The sequence below is a fragment of the Mobula birostris genome, chromosome 7 (genome assembly GCF_030028105.1).
Source record: "Mobula birostris isolate sMobBir1 chromosome 7, sMobBir1.hap1, whole genome shotgun sequence".
NCBI lineage: Eukaryota > Metazoa > Chordata > Chondrichthyes > Myliobatiformes > Myliobatidae > Mobula > Mobula birostris.
This window is the reverse complement of record NC_092376.1, coordinates 130,566,695-130,584,312: the sequence shown is the minus strand read 5'-3', so window position 1 is coordinate 130,584,312 and position 17,618 is coordinate 130,566,695. Positions and strand designations below refer to the sequence as shown.

Sequence of the window (17,618 nt, the reverse complement as noted above, 5' to 3'; positions counted from 1 at the left end):
TGTGACTAACTGAAGGACTTCATAAAGTACATCTTGCAGATTGTTTGAGTGAAAAGACCGTAAACTTGCTAGAACTGAGGATGAATCTGAGCATATCAGTGCTTTGACTTGTCTAGCTTTCTCCACCCATTGCACCGCAACCAACACTGCCAGCATCTCCACGGTATACACCCGTAACTTATTAGATGTTCTTCTGCTGATTCCAATTTCTTTTGCTTGTATAGCCACCCCAAACCCTGTCACTCCTGTTTCAGGTTCCTTAGCACCATCCATATAAATGTGAGTATAATCACTATACTTTTCCATCACATGACAGTTAAATGCACTTACCAAACCAGTTTTATATTTTCCTTTCCTTTTTACCTCTAACGAATGCCAGTCTATGTCAGGTCATACAAGCTTCCATGGAGCTACAACCAGATAAACTACTGAAGGACTTATCCTTATACTTTATACTTTATTGTCGCCAAACAATTGATACTAGAACATACAATCATCACAGCGATATTTGATTCTGTGCTTCCCGTTCCCTGGATGACAGATCGATAGTAAATATTAAAAATTTAAATTATAAATCATAAATAGAAAATAGAAAAATGGAAAGTAAGGTAGTGCAAAAAAACCGAGAGGCAGGTCCGGATATTTGGAGGGTATGGCCCAGATCCGGGTCAGGATCTGTTCAGCAGTCTTATCACAGTTGGAAAGAAGCTGTTCCCAAACACTCCACATTCTTTAGCAATATCATTCCCTACCCGACTAAAGTTATCCCTCTGAAACCTCCCATTTTCCCAGGACTCCTGCAACACACCTTTAGCAGGGTGAGAATCATTGTGCCCCTGCAAATTAGCCCAGTAGTTTGCTATCAATTGCATCCTTCTTAGTTCCAAAGGCATTACTCCCATTTCTTCCTGTAGGGCTGACACTGGTGATGTTTTAAAAGACCCACTGCACACTCTCAAAGCCTGAGCCTGAATCACATCCAGTTTTCTTATAAGAGACTTAGCTGCTGATCCATATGCTATATTTCCGTAGCCCAACACAGATCTTACTAAAGCCACATACATTCTCTTCAACACTGAACAACTTGCTCCCCATTCCCTGCCAGCCAAACATCTCATCACATTTATTACTTTTTTCCATTTCTCCTCAACTTTCCTGATATGGTCAGCCCATGTTAATCGTGAATCAAATACAACTCCCAGAAATTTAAATGATCCAACCCTTTCTAATTCAATCCCATACATCCTTAACTTCTTCCCTACCTCAATTTTTTTCCTGGTGAAAAATACAGTTTGAGTATTTTCTACTGAAAATCTACATCACCGATCATAACCCCACTCCACCACTTCATCAATTGCTCCTTGTAGTTTCCTGATTATATGCTCCATGTTTCTGCCTCTTTTCCACAAGGCCCCATCATCTGCAAACAGTGACCTACCTATAACCACTGGTACCTTTGTGAAAACATCATTGATCATAATGATGAAAAGTGACGGGCTAATTACACTACCTTGAGGTGTGCCATTTCCCACTATGTACTGTTTTGATAATTCTGATCCAATCTGAACTTGAATTTTTCTACCAAACAAAAAATTTTTAATCCAGTTAAAAACTCTCCCACCAACCCCCATCTTGTGCAGTTTAATTAATAATCCTTCCTTCCACATCATATCATAGGCTTTTTCAATGTCAAAAAACACTGCAACTACAGATTCTTTATTTGCCTGGGCTTTTCTTATTTCAGTCTCTAACCTTATCACTGAGTCCATGGAATTCCTTCCCTTCCTAAAACCACTCTGATAACTTGCCAGCATTCCCCTCTTCTCAAGCTCATACGATAACCTTTCTGTTATCATCCTTTCCATTATCTTACATAAATTTGATGTTAATGCTATTGGTCTGTGGCTAGTGGGTTTTGACGGATCCTTGCCAGGTTTCCTTATTGGAATTACTACTGCTTCTTTCCATGCACTTGGTAATCATCCCTCCTCCCACACTCTGTTATAAAAATGCAGCAACTTCAAGAGTGCTCCTTCTCCTAGATTTTTTAGCATAACATAGCATATCAGATCTTTCCCTGGGGAGGTTGGTCTTGATCTCTTTATTGCTCTCACCATTTCTGCCAACGTAAATGGATCATCAATTATATCATCTGTTTCTTCCCTCCTGTTTAACACACCTGGGTGTTGACTCATTGTTCTTTCCCTTCTCCTTCTCCCTTCTTCAGACAAATTTTCTGAACTGTGTATCTGTACAAAGGACTTGGCCATGATCTCTGTTTTATCCCTACCGGAGACTGCTGTTTTCCCCTCAGATATCATTACTGGATATTCCCATTCCCTTCTATCTCCCCACCATCCTCTTAATCATTCTCCATACCTCTTCCACAGGTGTTGTTCTTCCTATTTTGTTGCAAAAACTCCTCCAGCTTGCCCTTTTAGCTTGACATATAGTTCTTCTCACCACTGCCTGTGCCTTCTTATATTGAATCAAATGCTGCATATTATGGGTTCTTTTAAATAGCCTGAATGCTCTATTTCCGTTTTTTACAGCCTTACAACATTCCTCTGTCCACCATGGTACCAGTTTTCTATTCATCCTATTTTTACTCCTGGGTATAGATCCTTCTGCTGCCATAATAATTGCTGAAGTCACTTGACTGTTTAATTCTTCTATATTTCCAGAAATGTCAATCTTTGTCAATGCTTCTTCACTCAACTTCTGGAACTTACCCAGTCTGCTTTTCCAAACACCCACTTTGGGATTCCACCACCTGATCTTACTTCTACTCCTTCACCCACTGAACATAAAACTGGGTAGTGATCACTGCCTTCTGTTGAAGCAGTCCAAACTCCCCAGTTACAAATGCCGAGGTATTAGACACTAATGTAATATCTAACACTGACTCAGTTCCTGTTGTTATGTCTATCCTTGTTCCTCTACCATCATTCATACACACCAAATCTCCTTCTTCCATCAAATCTTCAATTACCTTTCCATTTGAATCTGTAATCTGATCCTCCCCATATTGTGCTGTGAGCATTGAAATCTGCACACCACACTACTTTATGTCTGTTTTGTCCTTGTATTCTTAATAGGCTATCCAAATCCAACCTTTTACATGGATTGTAGTAGTTAATTATAACCACTCCTTCCCCTCTCTCCCACACTTCCACCACTATATACTCCTGATCATCTCCTTTTCCCAGTACCCTATATGGTATACCTTGCTTGATTAACATAGCACAACCCCCTCCTCCCCCTAGATTTCTATCTTTCCTTATCATTGTATACCCATGTAGCACAAAGTCTAAAGTTGCTTTCAACCAAGTTTCCAGAATACACACTATATCCGGTTTTAAAACCATTTCTTTTATAAAGTGCTTGAATTCCTGGCTATTGGCCAGTAAGCTCCTTGCATTCCATTGCAAAAAAATCACCATAATTAGTATTAACCAACTCATGACACTTCCTGGCTTGACTGATTAGTGAGGTTCTCCCTCACTTCTTCCCATGTCAGTCCTACTAACCCTAAATGGCTTACTGCTGCTTTGACCATCAGATGAATTTTGTCACTTTTTGACTTTACCTCAGCCGTACTATTAATCATTCCTGCAATGAATGTTACTAGAGCCTTTTTGTCCACATAAATCCTGTCATTTGTTCTTTGCTGCAGCTCTCGCATTCCTATTGCTCCCTGTTCATTAGGAGCATTATTCTGTTCTCTTGACATTCTTACAGCTTCTGCATAAGTGATCTTTCTTTTCACTCTTATTCTCCCGTCTTGTAACCTCACACCCACTATATGCCATAGTATGAGCTCCTCCACAATTGCAGCATTTTGGTTGCACTCCTGTTCCGCACTTTCTATATTCACAATCACCCCCACATCTCGCACATCTCCTCTGCCTTTTACAGCTTTTAGTTATGTGTCCAAACCTTTGACAATTATAGCACCTCAATGGCTTTAGCACATACACCCTTACTGGGTAACTCATGAAACCCAGGAACACCTTCCTTGGCACTCTTTCTTCTTCAAACTCAATCGATACTGTTTCACTTTCCTTTTTCACTCCCTCCTTTGTTGTTTTCAATCTTTGAACATTCATTACTTTTCCTCCTTTGATATTCCTCTTTATCTCCTCCATATTTATACTCATTGGTATCCCTGTGATCACTGCTTTACAACCACCATTTTGTGCTCCCACCCTCCCTGTGTATTCCACCTTGCATTTTCCTATCTCTTTTAGCTTGAGTGCTTTCTCAAGTTGTTCCTCATTCGCACATCTTACCAATAGGTTGCCATCATTAAGGGTTTTTGCAAATACTATTTCCTCTATCTTATTTGCCAGAGTTGTTGTTAGCACAAATGGGTTAATTTTCTTCATGTGTCCCTGAGCCTTCTCATTAAACCTAATTATGACAACACCTTCTCTCTGAACTTGTACATCTTCCTCACTTTCAGAGCTCTCGCCACTGTCATTTCTTATTCTTTTATTCCCTTTGTCTCAGTTTTCATTCATCTGTCCCCTCACTATCTCCTCATTCCCTTTATTTCTTCATTCACAATAATCCATCTCTCCCCAGCTGCCTACCTCTGATCCCAAATCCCTATCCCGCTCCTTCTCCACTCTGTTTCCCTCAACCCGCCATTACCAGACCCGCGCGACCCCCTCCCAGCAATTCCCACTCCTTCCCCACTCTCTTTCCCTCAGCAAGTTCCAAACCACATTCACGCATGCACCCACTCCGAAGACAGCCTCTCCAGCCAGCCACTCCAGCCAAGCTCAATAGTTCAGCCCAGCCAGTCAGCCTGTCAGCCCGCCAGCCAGCCAGCCAGCCAGCCCAGCAACTCAGCAACTCAGCAACTCAGCGCCCCCAGGCAGAGACCCTTCATCAGGACGGGAGAAAAAGATGAGGTCAGAGTAAGAAGGTGAGGAGAGGGGAAGAACAAATACAAGGTAGTAGGTGATAGGTGAAACCAGGAGAGGGGGAGGGATGAAGTAAAGAGCTGGGAACTGGATTGTTGAAAGAGATAAAGGGCTGGAGAAAGGGGAATCTGATAGGAGAGACAGAAGGCCATTCCCATTCTGATATGTCAATCCATGGCCTCCTCTACTGCTGCAATGAGGCCACACTCAGGTTGGAGGAGCAACACCTTTTATACTTTCTGAGTAGCCTCCAACCTGATGGCATGAACATTGGTTTCTCAAATTTTTGGTAATGACCCTGGCCCCCCTTCACCATTCCCCATTCCCACTTCCCTCTCTTACCTTATCTCCTTACCTGCCCATCACCTCCCTCTAGTGGTCCTCCCAGTTCCCTTTCTTCCATGGCCTTCTGTTCTCTCCTATCAGATTCCCCCTTCTCCAGCCCTGTATCTCCTCCACCAATCGACTTCCCAGCTCTTTCCTTCACTCCTCCCAATTTCACCTATCACCTATTACCTTGTATTTCTTCCTCCCATCCCACCATCTTCTTATTCTGACTTCTCTTCTTTTTTTTCTCCAGCCTTGATGAAGGGTCTTGGACCAAAACGTCAGCTGTTTACTCTTTTCCATTGATGCTGCCTGGCCTGCTGAGTTCCTTCAGAATTTTGTGTATGTTGTTTCATGTGCCCTGTAATGTGGAGGTATAAATTACCTGCTAGTTGAAATCTACTTCCACTGTGCTGGTTGCTAATGGGCTGCGTTGAAAGACGTGGCAACTCTCTCCCATTGGCTGGCTTTCACACCACAGCACCGGCTTCTTGTTTCAGGCACCCCAGGGGTATAAGAATAGTGTGGGCGAGTCTCTTTATCGCTAGGAGTTCCTTCAGACTGGGTCGCAACCAAGCTGAAGAATCATTGGGAAAGTGTGCTATAGCTAAGTAGTTTGTTGAAATTTTAATGTTGTAGTTGTGTAACACGAGACTTAATAAAGTATCTGTTTGAGTTATAAGTATTACTGTATGTTTAGTGTTGGAGATTTTGTAACTCTGAGGGGCTTAGATAAGTACTTGTTTGCCTTAGATGCTTGGTTGAATGATTCACTGTTTGTTTGTAAATAAATACTTAACGTCCTTACTTGCAATCAGTGCCTTCTGTCTCGCTTACCAGTTGTGTGACTCTGCTTCCATGAAGCATGCCCTCAAAGCTAAAGCAAATCTTTGAACTCATGAGGGAATCATTTGAAGCACTGACTTCATTTCATGGAAAAGAGTAGTCAGGAGCTTGTTTTTGAAATAGTGGCTGGTAGAATGGTGTGGGCACAAGTTGAATCTCTACATAGATAAGACCAAAGAGATGATTATGAACTTTAGGAAGGTGGATGCTGACCACTCCTCACTGCACATAAATGACTCCTCTGCGGAGAGAGTTAACAGCATGAAATTTCTCAAGTGCACACAATGGATGATCTCACCAGGTCCCTCAACCTCTTTGGTCAAGGAAGGACAGGAGCATCTCCACTTCCTGAGGAAATTGGCAAGTGAGAATCCCCCCCACCGTTCTAACTGTGTTCTACAGAACGACAGAAGAACCACTGAGTGTCCTGGTGATCTGCAACACTGTTTGGTATGGGAATTGCAAGGCATCTGACTAAGTGAATCATTGGAGTTTGTCTTCCACCTAGGGTCCTTGGCATCATCAGTGAGTGCTCCCATCCATCCAACAACATCTTAGTCAATTAGGCAGGAGGTACCATAGCATTAAGACAAGAACTGTTAGGATGGGAAGCAGCTTCTACTACCCCTAGGCCATAAGACTACTGAATTCCCTTGCCATCATTGCATATGAAGCACCAGAGGCATTATAAAGTTTACTCTTTAACTTGGATTAACTTGTATGCACCTTATTGTTTGTTAATTTATTTGTAGTAATATTACTTTATGTGCTATGTGTTTGAGTTATATGTACTGTCTTGTCCACCTTGGTCTGGAGGAACATTGTTTCATTTGACAGTATACACATGTGCAGTTGAATGACAATAAACTGAACTTGAATATAGATGGTTAAGTGACATCCAAAATTATACTTATGGAACTGGGATTCCATGCATGATTTCTAGCCCTTCTTTATCCAGCTGGGAGTACTTTTTCTCTGCTGCATTTAGCTTTCTGGATATAAATTCTTATCCATTCAGAACCAACTTCCATCAGTGGGAGAACACAGCACCACACTGTATAATGAAACACAAGAAAAGGTGAACTCTCTGTGTGTTGAGTCATGGACTAGCATATCATCAGTTTTTTTTTCTGGAATGCACATATGTCTTTATTTGAAATTGAGTCCACCTTCACTTCACATCCTTTTTATAATAATTTGTGCAGTGGAGCAAAAGAACATTGCTGAATTGGAAAAAGATATATGTTATAGTAATTCAATATCACCAGATATGTCTTGAGTTTAGTTATGTTCAGTGGGATAGGAGCATTGCTAATTGTTTTTATCTTCTCTTGAAGTGGCTGTAACCCCTTACCATCTACATGGTTGTTCCAATCAAACCTACTGTGGTGAATTTGTTTAAAGTACACAGATGTTGGACTTTCCTTCTTCGTATGTTTTCTCTTTTTTAAAAGAAGTGTTTTCCTTGGTCCTATATGATTTTGAAAAAAAAAATTCCTTGTCACCAATATATCACATATTTACATACTAAGAATGTAGAGACTGAGTATCATTCTTCAGGCAGTTAAATTATTTTCTTCAAGCCTAATGAGTGCATGCATCTGCAGGTTAAGCCTTTATTTAAGATTGTTTAATGTCATTTTGTGTACACAAGTGTAAAGGAAATTAAATACTTGTAACCCAGATCTGATATAGCGCAAAAAAACACAAAAGATAAAGATCACAATATTAGTAAAAAACACACTAAATATAAATGCATAAAATAACTTATATACATAGATTAATTTATGTCCTTAAAATGACGTTAGGCAGAGGAGTGCCTGTACTGACTGAGTGGTTGGGGCCTGGAGGGGTGGTTAGTGGATGGAAGTGTTTCTCAGCCTTACTGCTTGGGGAAAGTAAATGTTTTTTGGAAAAAAACATGAGAACGGCTGCAGATGGTGGAAATCCAAAGCAACACACATAAGATGCTTGAGGAACTCAGCAGGCCAGGCAGCATCTTTTGAGTCTGGTTGTCCTGGAGCGGATGCTATGTAGCCTTCTCCCTTATGTGAATGGGACAAATGGTCCATGAGCAGGGTGGGTGGGATCTTTCGTGACCTTACTGGCCCTTTTCTGGAACCTTCCTGAATATATGTCCTTGATCGCAGGTAAGCTAGCACTGGTGATGAACTGGGCAGTTTTGTGTACCCATTGTAGAGCCTTACTGTCCACCGCAATGCAGTTTCCATACCAAGCATCAATGCAGCTCGTTAGGGATGCTCTCTACCGTGCACTTGTAGAATGACATGAGTATGAATGTGCAAAGTCCAACTCCCTTCAGCCTCCTCAGAAAGTAGAGGCATATTTGAGCTTTCCTGACTGTGTAAGATGTGTTCTAGGACCATGAGAGGTTGTGTATGACGTGCACTCTCAGGAGTTTGAAACTGCTTGCAGTTTCCACTGCTATGCCGCTGATGTGAAGTAAAGTGTGAGTGGTCTGAGTTCCCCTGAAGTTGATAATCATCTCCTTTGTCTTGTTGACATTAAGGAAGTGGCTACTTGCTTAGCATCACCTCCTCTCTGAAGACCATCTCATCATCATTGGTGTTGAGCCCCACTAATGTCATGTCACCAGCAAACTTGACAGTGTAATTACTCAGGTGTTTGGCTGTGTAGTCGTGTGTGAGCTGAGTGTACAGAAAGGTTCTCAGCACACAGCCCTGGGGACATCTGTGTTGAGGATAATGGGGAGGGAGGAACAGTTGTGCATCTTGGCTATCTGAGGTCTGTTGGTGAAGAAGTCAAATACCCAGTTTCACAATGGTGTTTAAGATGTTGGAAAAAGATTTGTAGCTCGGGTTGAAGATGTTGTTGTTTAGTGGCTCGCCGAACTGGCTTGTTAGCTTGCAGACGTTTCATTACCCAGCTAGGCAAAATCAACAGTGCAACTTTGAATGAAATGTTGGTAATTGTTTGTCTTTTAATTGTCCTGTGATTAGTCCATGTGTGTGTGTGTGTATGTGTGTGTGTGTGTGTGTGTGTGTGTGTGTGTGTGTGTGTGTGTGTGTGTGTGTGTGTGTGTGTGTGGCGGGGTGGGGGGGGGGCGGGGTTGGTATACGTGCCATTTCTATTGGTTACCGAATAAGTAATGCACAACGGTGTATTTAGACCAAGGAGAAGGTGCCAAAATGGTGAGACAACACAAGCTTCCAAATACACTATCACCCCTGCTGGCTTGGAAGAGAACTACTGACTATACACTATCTATCTAATCATTCATACTATTACATTTCTATTTAGTTCTATTGTGTCTTTTAGCCTTTTTTCTAAATATCTATCTACTTTTCTCTTTTCTATATCACTACTTTTCTCGTTTCACTGTAATCAAATGCCCAACTGTATTAATCCCTTCTGCCAACACAATGTCCATATCCTTCCATTTTCAGCATACTAATGTGCCTGTCTGAGCACCTTTTGAATACCCCTGTTGCACTTGCTTCCACCACCACCCTTGGCAGTGCATTCCAGGTACCCACCATTCTGTGCAAAATAAAAACTTGCCCTCACATCTCCTTTGATCTTACCCCCTCTCACCTTAAACACATATCCTCTGGTATTAGACATTTCAATGCCGGGGAAAAGTACCAGCTATCTATCGATGCCTCTCATAATCTTACATAATAAACTGCCACCCCCAGCCTACACCACATCAGAGAAAACAGCTCAAATTTGTCCAGCCTTTCCTTACAGCACATGGCCTGTAATCTGGGCAGCATTCTGGTAAACCTCTTCTGTACCCTCTCCAAAGCTTGACATCTCCTGTAATGGAGCATCTAGATCCTAATTTAAGATAACCTGTATCCTAATTTAACTAAAAGCAAAAGAAAACTAGGTATTTATTATTAAATAGAGTGCTGATTTTATATTTGATGCAGTCTTTAAGATAACTTACAGTGAGATTCCCAATTAGCTTTAGTGTTCAAACGTTTTCTTCACGTTACATTATAATCAAATACTTTGTGAGTAAATTAATTAAAATATATCATTCTGCCACTCTTTTCCAATGTTTATATACAGTACAGTTGGACTTCTGACATGTTGGCTTCTTTTATTTATTATAACTTTTCAAACCAACATCGCTTAGTGAGTTGGGTAGACATTTACAGTCTTAGCCCATTTGGAATAAATGGGTTAATTCATCGCAACATTAGTAGCTTATACACTACTATACCACAAAATAATTTCATAGCCTAAAGTACTTTATCTTTTCATATGATTTTCTTTTTGTTTAATCACAAAATTTTATGAAGATGGAACACAGCATTTATCTAAAAGTAAGTTTCATCATAGAGAATTTATTAAATAGAAATTGTTTGTTGCATCATGAGATAATGTTAACAGTGCTTTTCACTGCCCTATATTATTATTTTGCAGTTCAGAAACCACTATTTTTGTGTAAATGATGGTCACAAAAATACTCTCATCTAAATGTTCCATTTCTATGACAACTCATGCAAAAAATTCAGCATTGGATTACAATGTTCTAGAATCAGTTCCAAAATTAGGAAGATAAATCTTCTTTTAATATTTTTGTCTTTTCCTATATTTCAGTTGTAGTTGTGACATGACAATTTATAAAATATATTTAGAAGCTTTTTTTAATGTGTTGTCATTGTGCACAGGAATGGACACAAAAGTCAGCTCCATCGGAAGGAATGGAAGAAAATACATGACTAGTACATTTAAATATTACTTTTTAATATCTTTAATATATATTCATTAACATTCTTAAGTAGTAGTTTGCCTGGGATGATCTGCACTCGAGGCATCGGGTGCAAGCCATCTGACAGGCAATGCATCTGGAAGCTAAGTATTTTCTAGCAACTGGAGAGAGAAATCTGTCACATTCTGCAGGCAGCAATGCTGCCATCATATTGCGTGACTGCTCTGCTTCTTGTAGCGACAGTCCCTGTCACTCTGAACTAAGAGAGTCCCAGGCAATGTTGTTAATGTCACCTATTTCACTATACTTGACCCCTTTTCAATCATTTTCTTTTTAATTTTGCACAGCATTTTCAGTACTTAAACCCATACCAAGACTTTCCTGATCTAGTGGATGAAAATGATGCTGCCTGCTATCGGCCATTTATTGAAAAACTGTATGAGCAAGTAATTCCTGAATTTGTAAGTAAAGTTATAAAATTTATAAACGGAATAAACTGATTTTTAGATTCAGTAGTGTTTAAAGAGGTAATCTTATAGAAACTTTCAAAATTAATAATGTAGAAATTGGAAGTGTGCATCTGGCTGAAAATCAACACAATAGGTCACAGTTTCAAAATAAAGAATCAACCGTATTTAAAGAAGAGATATTTCCACCAAAGGATCGTGAATCTAGAATTCTCTACTCTAGAGAGCTATGGATGCTGACTGCTTGGTATAAGCAAGAAAGTATTCAATAGGTTTCTGCATACTAATAGAAATAATAATTTATGGGGTATAACACAGGAAAGTGCATTGTAATGAAATATCTTTATTGTCATTGCGTAGTACAATTTGTCATGCACCAATACAGCAAAAATGAGTTTGCAACTTTCATACTCAATGCTATAAAACAACAAATAAAATAAATAAACAATAAATAAAATCAAGTAACCAGCCAGTACAAGCAATGTCCAGCAGTACAAAAGCGCAACTCAGATGCATGACAGCCATAAAACCAGTATTAAAGTAGCAATATAACACATTTATGGATGATGCTTGATCGATTGGTTCAGAGCAATTATAGCTCTGGGGAAAAACCTATTTTTCAGGCTGGAAGTGCGGGCATAGAAAATCTTATAACGTTTGCCAGATGGAAGAAATTCAAACAGATGATTGCATGGGTGTGTGTTGTCCTTACAGATGCTTGTAGCCTTCCTTAGGCAGCAAGAGCTGTAGGTGTCCTCCAGGGCTGGGAGCTGTGTCCTGATGATCTTCTGTGCGCTAGAGACTATTAGTCATTATCTTGTGGAATGGTGGTGTAGATTTGAAGGATCAAATAACCGATTCCCATTTTTATTTGAGATGTTCATTAAGAATTATAGATGTATACGAGCATGCCCTTTGCCCACCATTTTCATCCTAACCTCCACGTGTTTTTCTATACTAATCCCTTTTACCAGCACTTGGTTTGTAGCCTTCCATGTGTTGGTGCTCATTTAGATACTTCTTAAGTGTCAAGAATCTCTGCCTTCATCACCTATTCAGCCAGTGCATTCCAGATTCTAACCACATTTTGGGTGAAAAAGTTCTTCAGATTTCCTGTAAACCTCTTACCCTAGATAAGTACCCTTCAGTTTTAGGTAGAGTTCTTGTGCTTATAAACATGAATGACTATACATGAGAATGTCTTTGTCATAACAGAAGAGAAGATTGGAGTCCATCGTTTATGAACCACTCTGCGCCCTTGCAAGTTTGTTCAGTGGTCCACAACAACTGGTTAGAAAGCATAAAGATAAAATGTTAGACTATGAAAAAGTTCAGGAGAAAATAAAGCAAGAAGGTGGTGCATCTTATGACGAGAAGGCTGTTGAGAAGACATATGAAACACTGCATTCTTTATTACTCTCTGAATTGCCTAGATTTAACAGAATTGTACTACAGCTGCAAGCTCAGATTCTACAAACAATCATCTATGTCCATTATGACTTGGCCAACAACATCCTTGAATTAATCAGTCAACATCTGCATGAGGTAACAATGTCTTGAACTATTACATACAATATATTGAAGACAATGAATGCGAATTGGTTAATATTATTTTATTTTTCAGGAGCTGGATTCAAATTCAGCTCACTTGTGTGAAAAGTACAATTTCCTTGATGCAGTTTAGAAGTATTTTAATCCAACAGAAGTGAATATGGTGGAAAATGCTCTGATCTCCCATCTCAAGCATGATTTTATCTTAAAATCACCCCCTTGCTTAGGGAACTAACTGCAGCATTGGGTCCTGAGATGTAATTAAATAAATGTAAAACCCTGCTAATTAAGCAGGGATGCCTGACCCTCCCGTAATATGCTGCAGAACACAGTGAAAAGAAGGGTTTGGTGAGCAAGGGTCTCTCCAGTAGATGGGGAAAGTACAAATAGGAATTAATGCATGATTCTATGGCAAGTGACGATGGTACGGTATAATACCAATGTAGCACACAGCTGAAATGAGCACTCAACAATGAAATATGGTTGACAGCAAACCATAAGCCAGTAGTTCTACTTTGAAAAGTACAGGAATGCACAGTGTTAAAAAGACTAACTTGAATAAGCTACCAATGCAGAAGTAAAAGGTTTTTCTTTAATCCTGCTGTTCCCACATCTGAGCTGCATGTTTTACACAAGCAAACAGTTATAAAAATCAAGACATGAATGGGGATAAAAAGGCAGCTGATGTATGGAAAAGAATATTGTCCTGAATGACTGATTGTTGGAGTATACTTACATACATAGGAACAGTCCTTCAGTACCTTGGCCAAATGTTCATATGAGTATTGGCTGACATTTAAAGATAGAGCACATCATACTGTGATGTATGACACTGCTGCTCAATATTAAATTTGCTGAGCTGCCAAGAGAAAAATTGGATTTGTATATCTATTAAAATTATCTGTTCTGTCAAGATGATCTACTCTGTTAGTATTACTTCGTACAAATTACTTCATCAATTTAATTTTCAGCTAAATAACTATTTTGACAAGTTACAACCAACTTCAAGCATATAATAAAAAAAGTTGTTAAAATGTACATATTCAGACTGGGACAGAATAATTTAAAAAAAGATAAATATAAACAGTTTAATGGGAAAGCCCAATGAGCTGTTTCAATTAAATCTAAGTGCAAGGTGGTTATATTCCTGTGACTGGAAAGCAAAAGGATCTCTTGAACAGTCTGAATATGATCCGGATCAAGCCACCTTTAAATAGAACCAGAGCTGACCAGTTATTCTCTGCTCTACTGTGTGAGCATTAAATCAGCAACTGAGATAAACAGCATCTGTATGTACAGTGAAAACCAATACTAATAAAATGAACAAACCTATAAAATGTAGTGCAGATACTAATGATCAAATATGTGAACTATTATTTCCTCACCTTCCTTGATCATGAGATAATGATTTATAAAGCAACTTCTTAAATTACTTTTGTCTCTCAGTTTCCATCGAGCCACAAAGTCAACTTCTGGCAACAAACAGAAGAAACATTGCAGAAGTCAAATGTAAAGCTAGAAGAATTCTGCCAGATATTTGAATCAATTTTGGAACACATCATTGAACAGGTATATTACATGCACAGCAATTTAAAAAGTAATATGAATTTTCTGTAGTTACTTCATGATTATGTGTCCAGGAAAATGACTGCACACAGAAGACTTGTGAAAACAGGTCAAAAAAATTCTGACAAAATGTGGATTAAAAGCAAACTTGAAATGGCACTTTTCTCTTGGGGGAGAAGAAAAAAGGCTAGAGAAGCTGTTCAATTATTTTATGACCAAGATTTTGACAATGCTACTGATCAAGTGAAATGGTACTCTAACCTTATGGCAGAATGTGATTGGTAATCACTCTTGAAAAGATGATTCTCACTAATGCTTGTGCTGTTTTTTTTATTCCATGTCCCCTTAATAAGGCAATGTTACTGGAATAGTGCATGTTGTGGGTTACGCAATGAATGACCAGATACAAATGCCAATACTAGAAACAAAACTAAGATATAATTGATTATATTTCAACATATTTTTTTTACAATTACCTATTGAAGATTTTTATGTATATTAGCATACCCTATTTGTTGCTACAAAAAGATCAGTTTAAAATAACAATGACCATTATAACTTCTGTCGTAGTGGAAATTTGACAATAGTGGAATTAAACTTATAGTCTTGGATCTGGTGCCACGTGTGGACATTTGGTAAATGGATAATCAAGCAGAAGACACATGCAAAATTAAATGTAATTATTTCTATGGAAACAGGACCAGGAAAATCCCTCTTAACTGAAGGAGAAGATTTTGGGCAGTGCCCAAGAGAAGGGGAGCAGCATAGCAACATCTTTTCCAAACATGTATGTTGCAGTATGTGTATTAATGAGAGGCATCCAACAAAATGAGCTCCTGGTGAAGCTGTTGAGTGGCTGCCTATGTGGTCCATCAACAGAAACTAAGTGTTTAAAATCCACATGACAAATTCATGTATATCACAATTATAATCTAGAATTATCTAGAGTTGCTGCAAATTTCTGGCTTCATTAAGCATATCTTTTACAATCGCAAGCCTCTGCTGGACATTAAGAACATAAAGTACTTCAAGTCTACACCATCAGCAAGTTGCTCGTTGATGGAGAAACTGAAGGAGCTGGACTTGGTGTGAATCATGCTACTGCCTGCATCAGAGAGGTGTCGGAGAAATCGGTACGCAAATGTGGTGTACAGTCCAACAGCGAGTGATCATCTTACTCTCTTTCCTTGTAATCGCAAGACCTGTTGGACATTGTTAATGTGGAATGTGCAAGTCCAGTTCACTGATTTATTGGTGGACGGCAGGGGAGCTGCGTGGCCTCAGCTGTAGCGAGGACTCAGCCTCAAGTCATGGTGTTGCCTGTTCACATCCACCCAGGAGATGGGTGATGCAGTTGGTGCGCTCCACCAGAGACAATACATGGCATCAAAGCTGGATTCGGTGCTGTCCCCAGTGTTCACCCAACAGAAGACAAGTTGTATTGTGTTGCAACATTTATGGAATCAGAGCTTGGACTGTATTTTACTGGTATCTTGTATGTGCTTGCTATCTTATATGTTCCATATGTGCTTTGTGCTATGTGTGACTGTTGGTACTACGTTTTGTACCTTGGTCCCAGAGTAATGCTGATTTGTTTGGCTGTATTAATGGGTATTTATATATGGTTGAAAGACAACTAAACTTGAACTTGAAATCAGAGTATTCGATTATGAATTATGTAAATTGTCTTTAGTATCATTACTTTGCTAAGTTATGAGTAATTTTACCAGTTAATTTTTAATTTCTTTTTCAGCCTGTTAATCAAGAAAAATTAGACAGTCTTTTGAAAAGATACAGTCCCAGTAAAATATACCTGGTTACCAGCAATATTTCTGGAAACAAAGATCTTGATCTGACACTTCAAAGGGGTGATTTAGTAGCAGTTCTTCAAAGTACAGATACTAAAGGAAAGACAAACAGATGGCTTGTGGATTCAGGAGGTAATAGTTTAATTTATCATCTTTGGGACAAAATGTGTAATGTGTATATGAATAATCTAATTTTCTTTCCACTCTCACTCAATTTTCATCTCTGATTCTGAAATAGCTACCTTCATGCTTAAACTAAACCAATTAGTAACAGGATAGCTGCCAAATGTGGGACATCACAACTAATTGTCTTGTTATCCTAGGAAGAGGAAATGTTGAAACTTTGCTGATTTTTCTCCTTCCTTAGTTCAGGGACACTGAAGATCTTATTATATAACTGTTGGAATCCCTCATCAGCAATAGTAGACTGACAATTAAATCCAAGACCTTCTGGTCAGTTTTTTTTATTAATTAACTAGAAACAGTTCAGAAATATAGTGACTACAAGAGCAAGTTAGAAACTAATGGGTGGTGGAAAGACTTTGGGGAATTGGGAAATTCCCCAAAGTCCACCATCTATAAGCACAAATCAGGAGGATACTTCACTTACAGCTGGAACAGAATTCAACACCATCCAGAACAACATTCCTTCATTGATTCCTCATTCATAATCTATAGTACATTTATTTGTTAGGATACCTGATAAGAACTACACTATGTTCCATGACTTTGATGCATGATTGTTCTACTTGCTGCTGTTCAGTTAATGCTACTGCTGCCTTCAGTAAAGCATGTTCCAGTGGTATCTCCACCTCTCCTTATCTGGTAAGGAAATATACATCAGCAATGAGTATCTAGAAACCACAGACGATGTAGAGCACAGGCGATGATTACAGAGAATATGGCACATATGTCGAGAAGCTAGAGGTACATTATGTGAATGCCCTGTGAATGTAACAAGTGATATTCTCACCATGATGGGTACTGACAAGGTCCCAGTATAGGATGTAGAATGAAGTGATAGTCAAGAAGGAGAAGACAGTATCATTGCTGGAGGAAATACTGAGGACTTAATAGTAAGTCTATTAACACCATGAACTGCAATGCAGTTTCATTCAAGGGCTTAAAGAAAATCTTCAAGGAGCATTTTTATCTGACTCTTGAGAATTTCAAGAACTAAAGACTTAACTAAAGATTGGGTAACCGAAGAAATAGTTGGCAAACACTGAGAGTACTGGCAAAGATATACAAATTTCATGACTTTTTTAGATAGAACATTCTTTGGTCATTTGTTCATGTGGACTCATAGATGAGAGAATTCATGTGAGATCACTTAATTTCACATGACTTAATGCTTAAGTTTGCATATAGAACACGGAAGTGCCACTTAAGAATGCATGGCATGATTCCAGGGTGC

The 17,618-nt window shown here is 39.1% G+C and overlaps 1 protein-coding gene across 7 annotated transcripts in view; it reads left to right on the top strand.

The window, feature by feature from the left end:
• Positions 1-17,618, top strand: part of arhgef37 (Rho guanine nucleotide exchange factor (GEF) 37) — a 123,019-nt gene that overhangs the window by 86,096 nt on the left and 19,305 nt on the right. For all 7 annotated transcript variants that reach the window (XM_072263744.1, XM_072263743.1, XM_072263745.1 and 4 more), the window contains 4 exons: positions 11,157-11,270; positions 12,492-12,821; positions 14,274-14,396; positions 16,147-16,333. In XM_072263744.1, coding sequence (XP_072119845.1) covers positions 11,157-11,270; positions 12,492-12,821; positions 14,274-14,396; positions 16,147-16,333 — 754 coding nt within the window. The remainder of the gene's footprint in view (positions 1-11,156; positions 11,271-12,491; positions 12,822-14,273; positions 14,397-16,146; positions 16,334-17,618) is intronic.